We start from the raw sequence: 21,152 nt of genomic DNA, 5'->3' as shown, positions 1-21,152 counted from the left end.
TCGTTGATATCCAGGGACCTCTTGTAGGTACAAGAGAGTATACAAAGAATGTATGAATTTAAGAATAATTATCTGCACAGTATGATTATGAATGAATGAAAGAATGATTTGGATGAAAGAATAAAAGAACAGAAATAATCATTCATAAGAAACGATTGAATTTTGGTTCAAAAGATCGCCAAGATGCATTCCATTAAAATAATGACGTTCAGACATGAGCCTATTTCACAAAAGACTTCTTGTTGCCTCTAGGCTAAAAGCAACAAGTGTGTTTTGAATATTACTCTGAGTAAGCTCTAAATACTACAGGGGTTTCTTTAGAACACTCTCAAGTTTATAAAGGCAAACATCTAATAAGATCTCTTCTCCGGTTGCTTCTTCGTATTCGGCACTGATGTGAACGTTTCCCAACATCTCTTCATTCATCGTATTCCTTTCATTATCCGTATGATTGAGTAGCGAGTTTTCTATACTGAGTGAATATTCAAATTTGACGATGCCCGTATTGATAAACCTTTCAACCAGCTTTTTAAAGGCAGTGTAATTTTCTATAAAATACCCCGTAATTCCCGCATGATAGTCACATTGCGCATTTGTGTTGTACCATTTGGGGTACGAAGGTTGTAAAGGCTTCAAGTAAAAAGAAGAGACAATACGTGCGTCAAATAATCTCTGATACAGTTCCTTATATTACGTCGGAATTGGTGTGAACTGGAGCTTCTCGGTACCTGGTTTCATCCCAGATTCTTGCTTTAAAGGACTCCGACGTCTGGTGGTTTCTGTCTTTGATCGGCCCACAGTGATTGGTTTTGAGTGGCCCTTGTTATATCTGTTCGCATTATTCCCCCTATTCTCCTTCTTCCTTGGGGCCTATATAGTATCTGGGTACTCTACCCTCACCTGTTTCATTTCTACTGGATCATCACGTGCAACAAGAAAATTGTTCCTTAAATTGGATCTTAGGCCCGTCAAGCCACTTACTGGTGCTGTTACACCAGTTTGATATTGTTGAGATTTGACGGTGAAGAGTGCCCCTTGTAGGCGCCCATCTGGCTGGACCTGGGCACTTGACGAAGTACAATCTAGAAAATAAGCAAAAACCTCATTATCAACCCTAGAGTGGTCCATCGGGTCCTTCTTTTCTTCTCTAGCTAGCAATTGGTTGAACTGGCTCACCATGGTTCTCTGTAATTCTAGCATCTGATCTCTCATCTCCTGTTGAAATTCACCAATTGCTCACAGATTCAGATTGCATTCGCTCTAATTTTTCCAACCTTTGTTCCACTTCTCTATTTCCTGTTCGGGTAGCGCAAGGGTGTTGGTTTGGTAGGTTGGTTTCCATTGACTCTGAAATGATTTCGTTTGATTAGGGTCTTTTAGTGAAATTTGATGCATGCAATGAAATGCAATGCAGGTGCATGAAATGAATGCAAAAAGAGACGTTGATTCTTGGTTCAATTCTATTAGAACAACTTTACTAGAAAACAAATCTCTTTACATAAAGCAGATATTTATACGGCTTTGCCCTTATGTTCCAAGAGAACGATCCTTTTCATCATTCGCGTGTTAAGATGAATCTCACGAACTCTGAAAAATGACGTCTCTTCTATCTCCCTTTTGCTTGATCCGAGCCACGACTCGATGCTCGCTTATCCTCGTGATGCTCATTGGCTTTCTTTTCAGCGGTTCTCGAATAATCTTTGTCACCTTGAATCCTCGGGGCAACAGAGCAATGGTCGTGTAGTCCTCTATTAAACTATCACCATTCTCTTGTTGTGTTTTCTCGAAATATATTCGGACAACCGTATTATTATCCACTTTATCAAGAAACCCATTTCCTTATGACAAGCTCTCTATTTAACAACCGAACGTGAATCAACACCTCTTTTTATGATGAAAATGCAATGCAATCATAGCAAAAATAAAATAGGTTAGTACAAAGCAAAAGCAAGCAAGAATAAATAGAACATCTATTTGGGTGAATACTAGGGGTTCGAAGTGGTTCTACCTAAGGTGGGCTCCTATGGTTCACTACATGAGGTTTGGCTCTAAAGTAAGGGTACCCGAACCAATAGATTCCTCGATCTTAACCCATTATAGGGTCATATAGACCGAGTTCGGTTCAGGGGAATACATTTCCCTATGGCTGCACGTAGATGAAAATCTCACGAAAACATAGGTACGGATGTACCCCGAAAACGATCCACTATCCTGCACGGAGGTGAAAACCTCACGAAGGAGTAGCTTCTCACTCCCACTTAAAGGGTATGACCAACGGTCATGCAATGCAATGTGCAGGAATAAAAAGACTTCAACCAATAAAGCAAACATATAAAAATGATGCGGACCATAAAAAAAAGGATAAAAGGATCGTAATTTTAAATCTAATTTACAGTTTTCGACAAGAAGACAGAAATTAATCAACACGTGGCTTCACTCTCTTATTTTGGATCCCCAGCAGAGTCGCCAAGCTGTTGACACCATTTTTTGGATGAAAACGGGTCGACTTGGGTTTTGAAAATGAAAACGAAAACGGGAGTCGCCACCAATCCTTTTTGATAAGGTGTGATTGGGTCACCTTGAAAAGTGGTTGTTTTTAATAAACGATTTGATTTTATTAAAACAACAATTTTGGTCCACAAAATTCAGAAAAATGGGTTCGGGAGTCGGTTACGCACGAGGAAGGATTAGCACCCTCGATACGCCCAAAATTGGTACCTAGTTGATTACTTAATGTCTTAATGTCGAAAATTGAAAACTTTGGAGAATTTTAAACATACGATCCTTGTATTAAAACGTTGAAAATTTTCAGGAAAAGGGGGTATTTCACGTTATTCGAGAAAGAGAATCATATCCAGTAAGTTAGGACACAATATCTCGAATTCCCGATATCATTTAAAACTTGAGTTTGAAAAGATTCGTGTAATAAAGTTTAAAATAATATTCAATTGTTTAAATCAAATGAAGAAATCGCAACCCAATACGTTAGGGCACAATTTCTCAAAATATTAAACATTGAATATTGCATTTATCTCGAAAAATCCTCATCTCGAGAAAACAATGTGTCACATCCAATGCGTTAGGATACAACGTATTGAATTCTCGATAACGAGCTTTTTCTCATTTTTTAAAAGAGTAATCTTGATTATTTAGGTTCAGGGAAGAAAATCAGAACCCAATACGTTAGGGCTCGATTCTCTCAAAGATTCCAAATACCGAGTATTACTTATATTTTTAAAATTTCTTTTTTGAAATCCGAGTAAAAATGAATGCAAAATAATAAATGATGACAATGTAAATAAAATGATACAAGCAAAACAATAAACAATAAAAAACAAATAATAAGAAACTAAAGTAAGAAAATGATAATAATAAGCATGTAAATAAATGGGTAACAAAATTAACAAAATCATACAATTATAAAAGATATATAAACATATATATATGTATAAAATGATGAAGGTATGAAAAACATATACATGTACACATATTTGAAACTACTATACAAGAAAATGTATGGAAGTATGTATGTATGCATAAATATATATATACTTATAAAATTTAGAAAATATGTATACGACATGAATATATGTATATAAATAGGGTTATAAAATATATGCATATTATAGAAAAGTATTTATATACATATTAGTGAGAAAAAAAGCATAGATATATATGTATAAATATGTAGATAAATTATAAAATAAAAATATTTATGTATATATTAAATAAGTTAATTAAAATATATGTATATATATAAGTATGTATGTATAACCAAATCCAAAAACGATGCGAATGGGTAAATGATAATCGAATAATAAATGCAACAACAACAACAACAATAATAATAATAATAATAATAATAAAAGTAATAAAGATAATAATACTATAGCAATGATGACATTAATAATAATAATACTATTAATAATATAAATAATATTGCTGCTAATAATAAAAATAACGATAAAATAACAAAGATATGAAAATGGGATGAAATTGAGCTAAAAACAAAATTTCGGGGCAAATTCGAAATAAATAAAAAAGAAAAAGACCAAAATGAATGCGCAAAAAACTAGGAGGGGGCAAATGGGAAATAATCTCATTCTTACAAAACGCAAAATCCCAGAAGGAACTAATCTGAAAACAAAAAAAACAATCCGGGGTAAAATTAAAAAAAAGGGAAAACTTGATTATATGACCATTAAAAAGCGAAAGGGCTAAAGGTGCAATTAGCCCTTCCGTCGAAAAGACGCAGATCCTCTGGTGGTTCGGGTTGGGTCGGTCTGATCTAAGGTAAAACGGCGCCGTTTTGGTGCCTGAGAAGGCTGCCCAAAACGACGTCGTTTTGGTAGCCTATTTAAGCCAATTTTCTGAAAAAAAATTCATTTGCCTGTTATTTCAGAAAAAAAAAACTTAAAGTTCTCTCCCCCTCCCCTCTTTCAGTCCAAACTCCGGCCTAAGGTCCGGTCATGGGCCACCATGCCGGTCGCCAGTTGCCGGTGTCGGCGCCGCCGTGCACGGCGGCGAGGAGAACAAAAATTTCCTTTTTTTTCACCGAATCGTTTCTCCGACCCTCCGAACACTCCGGCGATGACCAAAAGGTAAAAAAAAAAGCTTCTTCCTTTTTATTATTTTTTTTGTTATTTCAAAATAAAAATAAAATAAAAATAAAACAAAAAATATAAATGAAATAAAAAAAGACCTTTTATTGCTTTTTGTTGAATCTTTGTTTTCTTCCTTCTTTTTGAATAGATTTTTCAAAAAAGAAGAACCCCATATTTTGATGTTCGAATGGCTTTATATAGAGCCATTTTACAATTTTTTCTATTTTTCTTTGCTTGTTGTTGCTGCTTTCTTTATTTGTTTGCAGGTGAGCAGTTGGGCGGTGGCAGAAAGTAGGTGGCCACTTGCACTGATGAAGCGGCAATGGCGGCACTAGGGCGAGGCTAGGGATTTGAAGAATACTAGGGTTTCAGAAAAGCTGAAACCCTAGTATGACAAATTAGTTTTGGGTTTGTTGGGTATTTGGGCTTGGTTTAATTTGTTGGGTCTTGGGTTTGGGTTGTAATTGGGTTTTATGTTTGGGTAGTGGGCAAAATTGGGCTGTACGAGGGGATCGAAGATAGCAGATCTTATCTTCCTGTATTTGGCAGCGGAGGGGATCGAAGATAGCAGATCTTGTCTTCCTGTATTTGGCAGCGGAGAAGATCGAAGATAGCAGAGCTTATCTTTATGTATTTGGGAGCGGAGGAGATCGAGGATAGCAGATCTTGTCTTCCTGTAATTGGCAGCGGAGGAGATCGAAGATAGCAGATCTTGTCTTCCTGTATTTGGCAACGGAGGGGATCGAAGGTAGCAGATCTTGTCTTCCTGTATTTGGCAGTGGAGGAGATCGAAGATAGCAGATCTTGTCTTCCTGTATTTGGCAGCGAAGTAGATCGAATATGGTGAATCTTATCTTCCCAATACAGTGGAGAAGTAGATTTAAGCCATTAGTCCTATCACCCTAAGCAGTAGTGGGGTAGGTTAAAGATTGCAGATTCTATCCCCCCCTAAGCAGTAGAGGAGCAGATCAAAGATGTGGAGCAGGCTAAAACCTCAAATCTCGTCCCCCTAAAGTTACAGCAGAGTGGATTGAAGCTACAAGACGCATCTCTCTGAAGTGCAGTGGAATGGATCGAAGCAACAAGACACAATGGACTGAAACGAAGCTACTTGAAGAAAAGAAGCACCAGAATAAGTGAAGACTCGGCGGGCCGGGCAAAATTGGTCTTTCTTAGTCTTTGCCCTGTTCTCGTTACATGACAACAAGCAAAGAGGGGCAGCTGTACAACCCAATTTTGCCCACTACCCAAACATAAAACCCAATTACAACCCAAACCCAAGACCCAACAAATTAAACCAAGCCCAAATACCCAACAAACCCAAAACTAATTTGTCAAACTAGGGTTTCAGCTTTTCTGAAACCCTAGTATTGCCGCCGTCCCTAGCCTGCCCTAACGCCGCCGCCGTCGCTTCATCAGTGCAAGTGGCCACCTACTCTCTGCCACCGCCCAACTGCTCACCTGCAAACAAATAAAGAAAGCAGCAACAACAAGCAAAGAAAAATAGAAAAAAATTGTAAAATGGCTCTATATAAAGCCATTCGAACATCAAAATAGGGGGTTCTTCTTTTTTGAAAAATCTATTCAAAAAGAAGGAAGAAAACAAAGATTCAACAAAAAGCAATAAAAGGTCTTTTTTTATTTCATTTATATTTTTGTTTTATTTTTATTTTATTTTTATTTCGAAATAACAAAAAAATAAAAAAGGAAGAAGCTTTTTTTTTACCTTTTGGTCACCGCCGGAGTGTTCGGAGGGTCGGAGAAATGATTCGGCGAAAAAAAGGAAACTTTTGGTCTCCCCACCGCCGTGCACGGTGGCGCCGGCGCCGGCAACCGGTGACCAGCATGGTGGCCCATGACCGGACCTTAGGCTGGAGTTTGGACTGAAAGAGGGGAGGGGGAGAGAACTTTAAGTTTTTTTTTCTGAAATAACAGGGCAAATGAATTGTTTTTCAGAAAATTGGCTTAAATAGGCTACCAAAACGACGTCGTTTTGGGCAGCCTTCTCAGGCACCAAAACGGCGTCGTTTTACCTTAGATCAGACCGACCCGACCCAAACTACCAGAGGATCTGCGTGTTTTTGACGGAAGGGCTAATTGCACCTTTAGCCCTTCCGCTTTTTAATAGTCATATAATCAAGTTTTCCCTTTTTTTAATTTTACCCCGGATTGTTTTTTTGTTTTCAAATTAGTCCCTACTGGGATTTTGCGTTTTGCAAGAATGGGATTATTTCCCATTTGCCCCCTCCTAGTTTTTTGCGCGTTTATTTTGGTCTTTTTCTTTTTTATTTATTTCGAATTTTCCCCGAAATTTTGTTTTTAGCTCAATTTCACCCCATTTTTATATCTTTGTTATTTTATCGTTATTTTTATTATTAGTAGCAATATTATTTATATTATTAATAGTATTATTATTAATGTCATCATTGCTATAGTATTATTATCTTTATTACTTTTACTATTATTATTATTATTATTATTATTATTATTATTATTATTATTATTACTATTATTATTGTTGCATTTATTATTCGATTATCATTTACCCATTCGCATCGTTTTTGGATTTGGTTATGCATACATACTTATATATATACATATATTTTAATTAACTTATTTAATATATACATAAATATTTTTTTATTTTATAATTTATCTACATATTTATACATATATATATCTATGTTTTTTTTCTCACTAATATGTATATAAATACTTTTCTATAATATGCATATATTTTATAACCCCTATTTATATACATATATTCATGTTTGTATACATATTTTCTAATTTTTATAAGTATATATATATATTTGTACGTACATACATACTTCCATATATTTTCTTGTATAGTAGTTTCAAATATGTGTACATGTATATGTTTTCATACCTTCATCATTTTATACATATATATATGTTTATATATCTTTTATAATTGTATGATTTTGTTAATTTTGTTACCCATTTATTTACATGCTTATTATTGTCTGCTTTTCTTACTTTAGTTTCTTATTATTTATTTTCTTATTGTTTATTGTTTTGCTTGTATCATTTTATTTACATTGTCATCATTTATTATTTTGCATTCATTTTACTCGGATTTCAAAAGAAATTTTAAAAATATAAGTAATACTCTAGATTTGGAATCTTTGAGAGAATCGAGCCCTAACGTATTGGGTTCTCGATTTTCTTCGTTGAACCTAAATAATCGAGATTACTCTTTTAAAAAATGAGAAAAAGCTCATTATCGAGAATTCAATACGTTGTATCCTAACGCATTGGATGTGACATGTTGTTTTCTCGAGATGAGGATTTTTCGAAATAAATGCAATATTCAATGTTTAATATTTTGAGAAATTGTGCCCTAACGTATTGGGTTGCGATTTCTTCATTTGATTTAAACAATTGAATATTATTTTAAACTTTATTACACGAATCTTTTCAAACTCAAGTTTTAAATGATATCAGGAATTCGAGATATTGTGTCCTAACTTACTGGATATGATTCTCTTTCTCGAATAACGTGAAATACCCCCTTTTCCTGAAAATTTTCAACGTTTTAATACAAGGATCGTATGTTTAAAATTCTCCAAAGTTTTCAATTTTCGACACTAAGTAATCAACTAGGTACCAATTTTGGGCGTATCGAGGGTGCTAATCCTTCCTCATGCGTAACCGACTCCCGAACCCATTTTTTTGAATTTCGTGGACCAAAATTGTTGTTTTAATAAAATCAAATCGTTTATTAAAAACAACCACTTTTCAAGGTGACCCAATCACATCAAAAAGGATTGGTGGCGACTCCCGTTTTCATTTTCATTTTCAAAACCCAAGTCGACCCGTTTTCATCTAAAAAATGGTGTCAACAATTACTTTTCTTTCTTTTTGTTTTAATTTTTACAAAATAAATTCTAGTTGTAATTATTTTTCAAGTGTTTTCACTTAATTTTGTTTAATGGATGTTTTGAACAATGAGGACATTGTTTCACTTAAGTTTAGGGGGGACCGTGCCTCAAATTTTTGCCTCAGTTTTTGTAGAAGATGAATTTGTGCAGGGAGGCAGAGAAGCAGAAAAGGTGCTCTACATCGAGTATGGTATTTTAGTTCAAATTTAGGTATGATATTTTATTTATTTCAAGTATATGTATGTTAAGTAAATTGTGAGATGAATGTTGGTTTTAGTGAGTATGTGTAGATTCACCATAATTGTTTTATATTATTTAGAAATTAAGCATGCATGAGGATTTAGTCTCCAGAATTGGTTTAGTACTTTCCTTAAGGCGAAATCCTAGATATAAAAAGTGAGTTTAAAAAATGATTTAGGCATATTTTCTTTGGATCGATTGAGCCTTTCAAGCCTACCTTATTAATTAAATCCCTTGAAAACCAATTGTGAGCTGTATGGCCAATATTTAAAAAAAAAAACCCATGAAATAAGTAGCTTTTCCTAAATAATTGTTTCTTTGACCTCTTGAAGCATTGAATCTTAACCTCGCTTACTTTGGAAGTGTTTGAGGTTTAAGTTTGAGAGTGTCTAAGAAGAACATTGGGTGTATATGATAAAGTACTCAAGGATGAAGTTACATAAGAAATCATGCTCTAAAAGATACTTTGAGTTAAAAAAAAAAAGAGTACCCTGGGCACATCTGCCGAAAAAGAGTTGGTTATTTGGTAGGCAGTTATACTTTTTTAAAGGCCAAGGTAAGCTAAGTTTAAGGTTATTGAACTTAAAATATCTATTCTTTCCATAACTTAACCCTAGTCATACCTTAACCCTAGTCCTATTACAACCTTTATTAAGACCTATTCATTTAAACTGCTAAGCTAACTACATTAGTGGAGAAGGAAGTACTGAACTCAAAATATGAAGACATGTGTTAAATCAGAGGAATGTTGCTTAGTTAAATTAGAGAATTAAACTTTTATACGATTGAACTTACTCTACTATTAAAATTAGTTGTTCAATTCATGATTTTTTAGCATTTGGATACTTGAATAAATATGGATGATATGTTGTATATGAACTACATATTTACAAAATTGATTTGAGAATACAATTTTGTTTTTCTATGACTACTTGGATGAATTAAAATTCTACACTATGACATGTTTTTAGCATTACTCGGAAGAGCAATGATTTAAGTTTGGGGTGCGTAAACTATAAAATATATAGATATTTCAACACTCTTTTATTTACAAGTTATGCGATTCCAAGTATATAAATAACACTTTCTATGGTTTTTACCTTATTTTTTATATTTTACTATTTCCATGGGAAAGTGTTAATTTAATGAATTTATGTTAAATGCATGTTATTTTACTATTTTTTCTTGGATTAACTGGGCTAAAGGAAAGGATGACAGAATTCTGGTTGTATTTGGGTCTTAGATAGGTACAGGTTGAAAGATTAGTGTACTCACACGGATTTCAAAATGGTGATTATCTAGAATGAATTCCAAGGAGGCCCGATATTGCCTAAGTTGAAGGCCCCAAACCAATTCCACTTGCCTATTTTTACCAGAAAATAAATTGGTAATTATTCACTGCTAAAATTGGTAGTTCCTAACCGACCATTAAACTCTCAAATATAGCATATTTGACCCAATATCTTCCAAATAAAAATCAACATGATATCTTCCTTAGAACAAGCCTTCAACCGTCCACGAACTGCTAAAAATAGTAGTAAAAAAGCCACCACATATTGGCCGACCACAAAAAAGGAGAAAATCAAGCATGACATCTCCTTAAATTAAGCAACATCCCACCCTCCATCCACATATCGAGGGACGACACCAAAGGGAGAGAAAATTAAGGATTCCCTTACTAAAAATAGCAAGGGACATTGGGGCTAAGAAGGCTATAAAAGGGACCTTCATTCATTCATCAAAAGCATTAGTTCACATACCAAGTTTCAAGAGAAAAATACTCTTGAGTGTTTTTGTCTTTATCATGGCTTGCAAAACACTTGAATTTCGCAAAATAAGGCAATCACTTGCCGAAATAAGAGCAACTAGGAGGTGGACTTGAAGACGTGTAGATGATTTTAGCATAAAGACGAGGAGGAAAGCCATCATGGAAAGATGCAAGGAGCAGCCACAAATAACCCTCTGTATTCAACTGTTTACTCTTCTCATTGTGAAATGGTCGTGGATAGCCCCCCTCGACTACTCTTTCTTACCTTTCTCTTTATTATTAATTGTTGTTTTCTATGTCAGGAGACAAGATTGCATCTCATCTTTAAGTTTTCAGTTTAATATGACATGACTTAATTTTGTTTATTCAAAATGGATATGAATATTGATTTGAATTAATTGGTTTTTGTTTTCTAAATATTTTGTGCAAATGATTATATCATTCATTTAGGTTTAATTCATGATTATACTTGTAAATGTATGACCAACATTTGTAGGTTAATGAATTAACTATTTAACTGGGAAGAGATAATAATTAATAGACAAAAGACCTAAATTGTGCATATCATGTCAATTTCAAAAGATAATTGATGTATGCATAAACTTAATAAATGCTGAGAAGGGTGATTTCTAGGTTAACTTTTCACATAGGGATATACTAATTAACTTAGGAACATAATAGGACTTCGGGAGAAGCTTATGCTTAAATTGAAATGGGTTTAATGAATTTTCATATTGCGACAATCCCTTCGTGATATTCTATTTATGAATGCCAATAAATTCTTGTTAAAGTGAAATATTTATTTTAGTCTATTCATGTTGTGTTATATTAAATATTGTGTTTAATTCCTGTTATGATTATTTTCTGCAAGGTATGTTGTTTTATTTTGTGAGTATCTAGAATCTGGCTACATCCTTAACATTATTTTCGACTCTCATCAACATTATTTTTCTATATTTGTTCTTCTTCCAAATTGTTTATAATTGACTTTGTAAATAATTCACACAACAATCCTTGTGGAGACGATATTCTTTACTCACTACTTATTACTTGTACGACTATATACACTTGCACGTAATCACACGACACGGTGATCACATGTTAAATTCATTTGGTTTAAAAAAACATTTTTATACTTATGTAAATATCTACTTTTACATAATCACTTTAGTAGACTAAGTGGGAGGATGTTAAGCTCACTTTATGTATATTGGCTCACTAACCTAGAGTTTAGAAACCACTTACCGTCATTGGTATTCGTCAATTAACGATTAAATTTAAAAAAAAAATTTAATTTCACTTAAATTCTATTGATGGAATGAACTTTGAAGTGATACCCGAAGAAATAAAAACGTGAAAGAACACGTAACTTGCCCTCTTCTCTCATCTATTAAAAATGTCACTAAAAATTTCTGATAACCATGAAAGAAATTCTAAAATAAACCCTGTAAAAAGAATTAGATAGAGAGAAGATGAATGTCAAGTATTGGAAATTTGATTGAGGAATTTAAGATTTCAATGACGGTTACATCATCGTCCAATAGTATGTATATAAATACCTAATTTTATTTTTTGTTTTGAATTCTTGATTTAAGTATATATTTCGTGTCAAATAAAACTTACAAAACATTTGGAATTCAGGGAGAATCATGGCAGTGTTTTTTTTTAATCTTCTATTTTTGTTTTATGATTGTTGTTGTGAGTTAATAGTTGTGTCTTTATCTTTTAAGTTTCAATTTGTGTAATTTTCTTAAAAACACAATCGCTGCACCAAAAGTAAATATTTAGGTTACATTGGTAAACCATATTTTATTTCTTAAATAGATAACCTGGATAACATAATTCACTACGTCCAACGAACAAAACACTTTATTATTAGCGCATTTAATTTTCGTTGAAGGACAAAATCTCTAAAACTGGTGCCCTTGGCTCAGGCGGTGCAATTTGGCCAACTTGTGTGCTGAGGAGGGAAGGATTTCAGTACCGGACTATACTCAAAGAAATTAGTGGGTTTAATCTCAAATCCACCGCTCAATGTCGGCATAATCGGAAAATCTTCTTGGCAAGGCACATGGTGGAACCCCATGGTGTACCACAACACGATGTCCTTATTCTCAATGCTCCGGTTATTCTTGGTCCACACTGCTAACGTATCGTCTCCTCGACTCTGGTCAACGTATCGCCCACCCGCCCATTTCTCCGACTTGTTATAAGGAGTTACCCACACGTTGTAATTGGTGAAAGCGGCTCGGATTTGTGGGTAATAATCGGCAGCGAGGAGTGGACCAGCTGCAGATCCGGGAGCTAAACGATATCCAACTTTGTTTCCGGTTTTACTTCTCTTGTATGAGTTAACAACTAGGAGTTCCGGTGGATTTAAGCCGATTTGGAGCTTTGCATCGGATTCGGTTTTGGCAATTTCATGTTCAACATTCCAATAACTTTTTCTTGGGATGTTCTTGTCTTTGACTTGTTTGGTGATCAAATGGGTCTTGATGAAGGAATTTGTATCGCCATCGATGTCCAGATCGAGATGGTATGTTAAGAAATGATCATGGCTCACGCCGATCGTGTTGTCTGCTACTAATGTACCGTAAACTTCCTCTGTTATTTCATCTACGTGAGTGTATGGTACGGCCTTCACTTCCAACACTCCTGTTAGAGCAACCTGTGTGGATGACAGCAAAAATTGCAACTTTTTAGTCAATTTCTTAAATGGGTAAAATAGGTTCTTAGTCCCATAATTTGAGACTTACTTATACTTAAAAAGTTAATAATTTACTACTCATACTTTTATAATTTAAAAATCCCACTCCAATCATTGACATTGATAGTAATTAGATATATTAATTAGATTAGCCTCACATGATGTGGTATATGATGGATATAAATAAATATGTTAAATTAACAAATATAGTTGGAAACTACCAATAATAATAGTGATTGGACTAAAACTTTTAAATTAAATAAGTAAAACGATAAAAATACATAAACTAGATCTGAAATTTATAAAATATAAGGAATTAAAATTACATTTTAATTTCATGGATCAAGCATTTTATTACAAATCGAACTAATTGAACATTAAGAAAGGAAAGATTAGAAGTAAAAAAAGAGAAAATTATTCTAAAGTCTGCTATCCTCGATTAAACTGAGATCTTATATAAGTAACATTAAATTCTCTTTATAAAGTTATATATTATGTACTAGGATGATAGAGATTAAAATCTTTATGTTATTTTCACAAAATTAAGATTTTATAAATAATAAAAAATACAATTTTTCATAAGTAATTGAAAATATATGGACTACTATAAATACTATAAAATTGCAGGGACTAAATTAATGAATAAAAAGGTAGAAGGACTTATAGAAACTTAAAAATGCAAAAGGTTCATGTTGCAAACAGCCTATATAAAATTGTGTCAGTTTCTCATTATTTTAATTATGGAAACAAAACCTTGTTTCCTTTTTTTTTAACAAAATCTTAGTTTATATGATAATATATAAACTAGTGGCTAATTTTTTGTTTTATTTTATTGATTAAATAGGGTTCTGACATCAAATTCAGTTAGTATAAATTAACAAAATGAAAAGGAAAAGAAATACCCGGAATTTGATGGATCCACTTGGTTTGAATTCCCAATCAAGGACATAGTCATAGTTGCCCACAGTTGCAACCATTCTCACCACTAGGCTAATATCTGGTCTCGCTTCTCTGATCTGCAACATCAAAACCATCAAATTTAACTCATTTTTCAACCCCCCAAAAAAAAAATTAAGACCTAATGGAATGTAGTTTATATGAACCTTTTGGTCTCGAAGCTCAGCCTCAGTATGTCGCCACATAACATCACCTGAATGTCTTTCAAATATGCACATTACATCCGGTACTTTGACAGGTTTACCATCTTGGCCTGCATAGTAACCATTAACGAACACTGCATTGGATGTACAATCGTTGAGGGGTTCTAATGAAACTGCATAGATCCCGAACCCGAATTCTCCGCAGTCGAAAAACGAAATGTGGTACCATTCCTCGGTGGGATCCTGGTACGGAACGAACAGCTCCGAGATGAATGATCGATACACGACTTGACGGTATTTTTTCTTATCGACGTCGTAAATGGAAGCTAGAGAGATTACTGGACCAACTCGAGCATCAAACCCTAGATGGAACTTCCAATTTGCCCAGCTGATCAAATAGAAAAAAGAAAACACTTGAATGCAACATATAATATACCATACGTATAATATATTATACCATATGTTGTTAGTCTCACCTGACAACATTTCCGTCGAGTGTGAACCCTACTTGACCGGGTGGAGTGGGCGGAGCAGCTTTGAAACGTGGACCAAAAGGTGGCCTTATCTTGGATGCTCGATACTCAGTTCCCTCAGCTTTGGCCAACGGAGACACTGCTCTGTCAACGTATTCAGATATCTTCATTTGTTCGATATCGACAACAATAGTTATCCCTTCAATTGGTCTCAAATACATATTAACCGTTCCATTTAAATAAAAACATATGACTTTTAGTTCTCTTTCGGTCTTTACTTCTCCATACCAACCAATGGTTTGAGTTGAGCAAACAACTTCAGATATATTAAGTTCTCGTCGTTTAATTGATGCTAAAAATGGTTCATGTTTAAGGGCTAAATCAGCAGCAGCTTCTTGTTCTTCGCGGGTAAGTAAGGGGTAGCCGAACCCATCGTAGAGTTTATCGGAAACGATGGAACGTTTCGACAAATCTACGATAAGTTCACGGGTTTGTTGGTTGAGCCTGATAACAACTAAAGCTTGGCGAGGTGGGGGTTTGGTGGGGGGTGTTGTCAGCCATGATTTTACAACTGGTTTTTCTGGTTCCTCTAAGCCTACATACCGGAAGGTTAGCTTGTGGTTGGGGCTAGGGTAGGATTGGCTCACAATGGTTCGAACCAGGAGGAACTCGGAGGGAGTGAGGGAGTCTAGTGGGTGGGGGTTAGATGTGATTGGTGATAGGAAGAAGATGGTGAAGATGGAGAAGAATAGTGTTATTTTCAATGTTGAAGCCATTGTTGAATGTTGAAAACCTTAGCATCTAGTTGCCTATAAATAGCCAAAGATTCAATGCATATCTTTTTATAAATATTATAACTTTGCTTTACAGAATTAGTAAATTTTTTATTTGAAATTATAATGGTGACCTATTTTACATGTTGGTTAATATTTGGTATATTGTTAATCTATTTTATTTATTTATTTCATATGTTAAAAATTGATAATAGTTTCTTTATGTTTAAAACTATCAATAATCTCACCTTAACTATTAAATAAGAGTATAATACACTTTAGCGTGGTTAAATTCACGTATTTTTACACTAACAATAATGTTGATGTCAACTAGACTAAAACTAAAAATTAATAATAACTAATTTTATTTTAAATATTTTACTATATTCTTATAAAACACTTATAACACTGCTTATAAAATAAAAAATATATACTTTTAGTCTACTAAATACTATCCCATATATATAAATATAAAATAAGGTAGATACACAAAATGGCATTTCTCCCATGTGGATGCTTTCAAATTAAAGCAAAAAAAGGATTTCTCTTTGCTGGTCTCCTAGTAAGTATCGACTTAGAATCTTAAGTTGCCATCAAAAACAAAATAAAAATAAAAATTATTACACTGCTGCATAGAAAAACAAAACAAAAAAATTTATGAAAACGAAAACAAAGCATTAAATTGGAAAAATTAAAATATAAAATTGAAATTATTATCATTTAACTAATGAAACAAAAAACTATCGATGGATGCAAAATAATTGAAAAATTAATATTTTATTAAAGTATAAATATTAAAAGTTAAAACAATATATTAAAAGGAAGGTTTAATATATCATTTAACATTTGAGTTTGACATTTTCTTTAATATTATATCGATGTTATTTTAATTTAAAATAATATTTATATTTGATAAAAATTATATATTTTTACTTAAAAATAATAATATTAACTGTTATTTTAATTCAAATTATAAAATTGATATGATGAAAATTTTATTTTCTTTCACTAAACATGCACAATAATTACATTATTTATCACACACCATTTTAAAAGTCGGTCAACAAATAATGAGCCTCTTTAAAATTTTATTTAAAAAATACAATGAAATAAAAACCTAGTGAATAGAGTACAACCTTGGCATCTAGTTGCCTTTAAATAGCAAATAATGAATGCAATCTAGAGTGTTTGCCTTTAAATAGCAAATAATGAATGCAATCTAGAGTTTTTCTTTCTTCTTTTTAAATATTATAACTTTGTTTTAACTTTTAAGGAAATTAGTGAATCTTTTTATGTGAAATTATAATGGTGAGTTATATATAGATATATATATATGAATAATCATATAAATTATTTTATTTTATTTCAACTTTTACATAAATGTAATAATAAATTTATAAATATATGTTTGATGCATCAATATATGATTTTTATACACAATTAGACATTTTATTAAATATCAGGAATAAAAAAATATAACTTATAAATAAATATTAAAAATATTTAAACAAAATTGAATGCATCAAATATTATTTTATATTTTATTATATAATTAATATGATTAATAAAACAAGTAATTGAATAATAATACCAAATCTCTCGTTCTAATTAATTTGTTTATTATTGGATTTTGAGGGTGGGCCAAGACAAATAAAAAAGAATTCATATCATAATCAAATAATTACATTTATTTTACTTTCAAATGATTGTATTTGTATCATTTAAAAGCTTTTATTAATTGTTCAGTGGAATATTATTATATGGAGCAGTCATTAGGAAGTTCGGGGGTAAGAAGGGCAACCAAGAAAGTTCGCCGGCGGGATGATGATCCACTAGATGTGGGTGATATGGAAACTGATGATGGAGGTTCAAAGGTAGCTTCGTTCAAGGACAAACTACTAGGCTGGGTTTCGAATGAAAGTGTGAAGGAAGATTATGAGGAGGACGAGTTTGAACTCCTTGATGCTGATGTTCTTACAAAGACGATGAATGGAATTTCGAACATCAAATTCTCGGAGAGAGTACACACACTGATTCAAAAAACTACGGCGAAAACAATGATTATCAAGTTTCTTGGAAGGAAAATTGGCTTTAATAATATGGTTTCTAAGCCTCATATTTTGTGGAAAGTAAGGCGGACGATTTATGGCCAATACCTAACAGTTAAATCATGGTAATCGTCGTTCAATACTTCTTAAAGTTTTCTTAATCATTTAGTGGTTTGGATCTGGCTCCCAAGTTTCTCAAGATCCATTTACAAAAAATGCTTACTAGAAGCGGTGGGTAATTCGATTAGCCAAGTTATCAAGATGGATAACCAAACGGAAAACAGGATGAGGGGCCATTTTGTAAGGATGCCAGTAAGTGTTGATCTCAATCGTCCTCTAATATTTAAGGTCCTTGTGGAAGGGAAAATACATAGAGTGGAGTATGAGGCTTACCGAATGTCTGATTTGGCTGTAGCTTTTATGGCCATCAGAAGGAGGTATGCCCTAAGCTATGACGAGAGGAATCGATAGAAAACCAGATGGAAGAGAACATTAACGTGAAATTACCGAAATTGGTGGAATTGAATAGAAGGGCAGAAACTGAGGAGTTTGGCTACTTCAATTGTACACGGTCGTGTGACCCTTGTAATTATAATTTTTCTAGCTTTTGTCCTAAAAGTTCCAAATATTTTTTATTTAGTCCCAAACCATTACTAAAGAGTTTCTAAGGCCTCAAAGGCTGGATTAAAGGGAGAAATGTATGTATATGATTGAATTATGCTATTCTTAATGAATTATTTGGAAATGAATGTTTTTATGTTGGTTTTATTGTAATTCTCTATAACCCTATTCTAGTGACGGATATGGGTTAGGGGTCTTACATATTATCCGAATAGAGTAGAGGTTCACAAACTCAGAGTTTTCCACCTGCATCTGCACCTACTAGAGTTTGTGGTAGAGGTAATAGGAGACTGGTTGGGCAGCGAGTTGTTACTCATATTGTTGATATTCAGGTTGAGTCTTGAGGTCCAGCTCGGGTTTATGTCATTAGGGCACTGCAGGGTCAAGATTCGATTGAAGAGATTACGGGTATTTTTTCCTTGTAATCCATTTCTTTATTCTCATTGGTAGATTTAGGTTATACATTGTCATAAATTTTGAGTGATTTAGATAATAAGTAGAGAATCCCGATAGGGACTATTGAATTAGGAAAAATGATTACGAGTTCTTTAGACGAGAGTGTCGTAGCAGATAGAGGAAATTGTTAGCAAAGTTACCGTAGAATAGTCTGTGGTAGTGAATATAATCTTTAAGAAATCCAGTAGAAAGTTAGAGAGAATAGGAATCAGAGCGCGCAGTGAAAATGTGATGGTTAGTTTAAAAGTAGAAGTAACATATTTTGTGATTAGGTGAATGACGTGTCAGTAGGGAATTTTGAGGATGAAATTCTTCTTAGAGGGTGAGAATTGTCACACCCCAAAATTGGGCCTAGGAGTTTCGAGGGTAAAATGAGAATTTTAGTTCATCTGTGTTTGGAATTTCGTACCATGGTAAACCGGAAATGTCTTCGTCTATGGCTTTTAGAAATTAAATAAATTTTTTAAAAATATTTTGTAAAAAGAGTTATATTAAGAGTAGTTTTAAAGCAAATAAACCAAGTTTTAAAATCAACCCAATTAAACCCCCCTTTTTACCCTATTTTCATATTTAAAAATGAAGAGAGCAATCTTCACCTATTTTGCGTCGTCCCTTGAAACCTAAAAATTCATTCATGTATTTTTATCTTTCAATTTTGATTCCCAAACTTCATCCCTTTGATTTCTATTATCACCCAATCAATAAACCCAAAAACACCACTGATTTTATTATCTCTCAAGCTCGTGGGTTTTCTAGATTTTCAACCAAACGTCCATTTTTCTCCCATCGAAGGTAATGAATCATTTTTCTATCATATTTTTTTTATGTTATCTAGTCTTTTAAATAGAGTTTTTACCCATTAAATCGGATGTTTTGAACAAAAGTAAAAAATTGGGTTGTTAATTGTGAATTTCAGGATTTTGAAGAAAAATGTGGTTTCAAAGTATTTTTCAATTAGTTTTGATGTGAATAGAAGGTTTCTAAACTATGTTTAAATTTTTGTTAAATAATTCCAACGTTTTAATGACTTTTCGTGAAAATTGCCATTTTATGTCGAAATTTTGGATCCTTGAACCTGTATAGTTTTGAGTAGTTTCAAGGTTGGGAATTGTTCTTAGATGTATAATTAGATGATTGGCATCGATTATAGGCAATGGAAATGAGTAAAGATTAAGATATTTAAGTTTCAAGTTTGTTAGTCGCAATTCTAGTTTCATTAAGAATATAGTTTAGGCTGGCTTTTTAGTTGGTTTAGGTGAGTCTTTGGCTGCTAATTGATTGTTTATATTATGTGGTTATTATGTGTGAAGCATTAGAACCGTTGGAGACTTCTACGAGCAAGGCGAAAGGCAAGGAAAAGTTAGTTTAAGCTTTGGCAATTAGGTGAAAGCGTGATCGGTGAGTGTTTTGAATCCCTGCTAGTAGACACAATTCATAGTGTTAATTCGGAGCTTAGGAATAGCCTAAACCCTTATCCTAATTTCGAGTGTAAGCTTTTTATTTTCCTTGTTTTATTTTTGTAAATTATGTGATTATGTGAATAATTGTGGATTGATTATTATGATGCAATATTATGATATGAGCCATGTGTGAATTATGTTGTGTTGTGGGCATGACATACATGCCAAATAACAGTGATAATGATATGCTAATAATGCAAATATGCTGTGGAAGTGAGTGATATTTTGGTACATACGTATGTGTTGAATTGCGGAATGTGATATTATTATGATAGGTAATATGTGAGAATACTTGTACGTCGTATATGATGTATTGATTTTAATGCACACATATGTGGTCGGATATGTGATGGCTCAATGGACATTATTGTGGCACTTAAAATGCAATTAAATGTGAATTCGATAAGCATGAAATGTGTACAAGTTTGTGATATAAATTGATGAATATGAACAGAGATGACGTGCATTAAATTAATAATTAAAATTGTATAGCTTTGGGTACTTTGGGCTTGTGATATCTTGAAACAGTTGGATATAGTTGGCATGGCATAGTATTATGAGTACTCATCCTTGTGTTTTATGATTTTGGCATTGAGGGCCTGGGGTAGTTTGGAGAGATACGGGAATGGGAGCCAAGCTCCTTTCATTGGGATATCTTGGTGTGTTGGAGAATGTTAGCTAAATGCTACATTTTTGGGATATGTTTGACTCTACAAGCCATTTGGTGTGTTGGAGATCCGTATATCCAATGTGTGGTTATAGAGCCCACTTTTATGTTTCATAGCCTCAAGTGCCAAATTATCATTTAAATGTGATCTTATTTATTGTGATAATACGATGTGAGATTGATGCATAAACATGTAAATAATGTGCTAAATGCATAAACATGTAAATAATGTGCTAAATGATTTTATTTAAGTTTCATGAAAATGTTAGTATGTTATTCTAGCAAATTGAGTATGTAATTGTGGTTTAGGCATCTTCATTTAACTTGTGA

The 21,152-nt window shown here is 33.2% G+C and overlaps 1 protein-coding gene across 1 annotated transcript; it reads right to left on the bottom strand.

Moving 5' to 3' along the window:
* Positions 1-12,300: 12,300 nt before the first annotated feature.
* On the bottom strand, positions 12,301-15,575 carry LOC105797510 (amine oxidase [copper-containing] alpha 2, peroxisomal). Its single transcript, XM_012627470.2, has 4 exons — positions 14,801-15,575; positions 14,328-14,712; positions 14,127-14,240; positions 12,301-13,185 (listed from the first exon to the last, which is right to left on the bottom strand). Exons 1-4 carry the CDS (start codon positions 15,571-15,573, stop codon positions 12,448-12,450), a joined length of 2,010 nt encoding a protein of 669 aa, XP_012482924.1. The 5' UTR covers positions 15,574-15,575; the 3' UTR covers positions 12,301-12,447.
* Positions 15,576-21,152: the final 5,577 nt, after the last annotated feature.

The sequence above is a fragment of the Gossypium raimondii genome, chromosome 9 (genome assembly GCF_025698545.1).
Source record: "Gossypium raimondii isolate GPD5lz chromosome 9, ASM2569854v1, whole genome shotgun sequence".
Lineage (NCBI taxonomy): Eukaryota > Viridiplantae > Streptophyta > Magnoliopsida > Malvales > Malvaceae > Gossypium > Gossypium raimondii.
This window is presented reverse-complemented; position numbering and strand designations above follow the sequence as displayed.

Bases quoted from the DNA above. Each gene is read 5' to 3' on its own strand.
- LOC105797510 (XM_012627470.2), bottom strand. From the start codon at position 15,573: ATGGCTTCAACATTGAAAATAACACTATTCTTCTCCATCTTCACCATC. The intron at 14,713-14,800 runs GTGAGACTAACA...CTATTTGATCAG, and splicing joins CTCGACGGAAATGTTGTCAG to CTGGGCAAATTGGAAGTTCC. The intron at 13,186-14,126 runs GTATTTCTTTTC...TCATCCACACAG, and splicing joins GTGGATCCATCAAATTCCGG to GTTGCTCTAACAGGAGTGTT.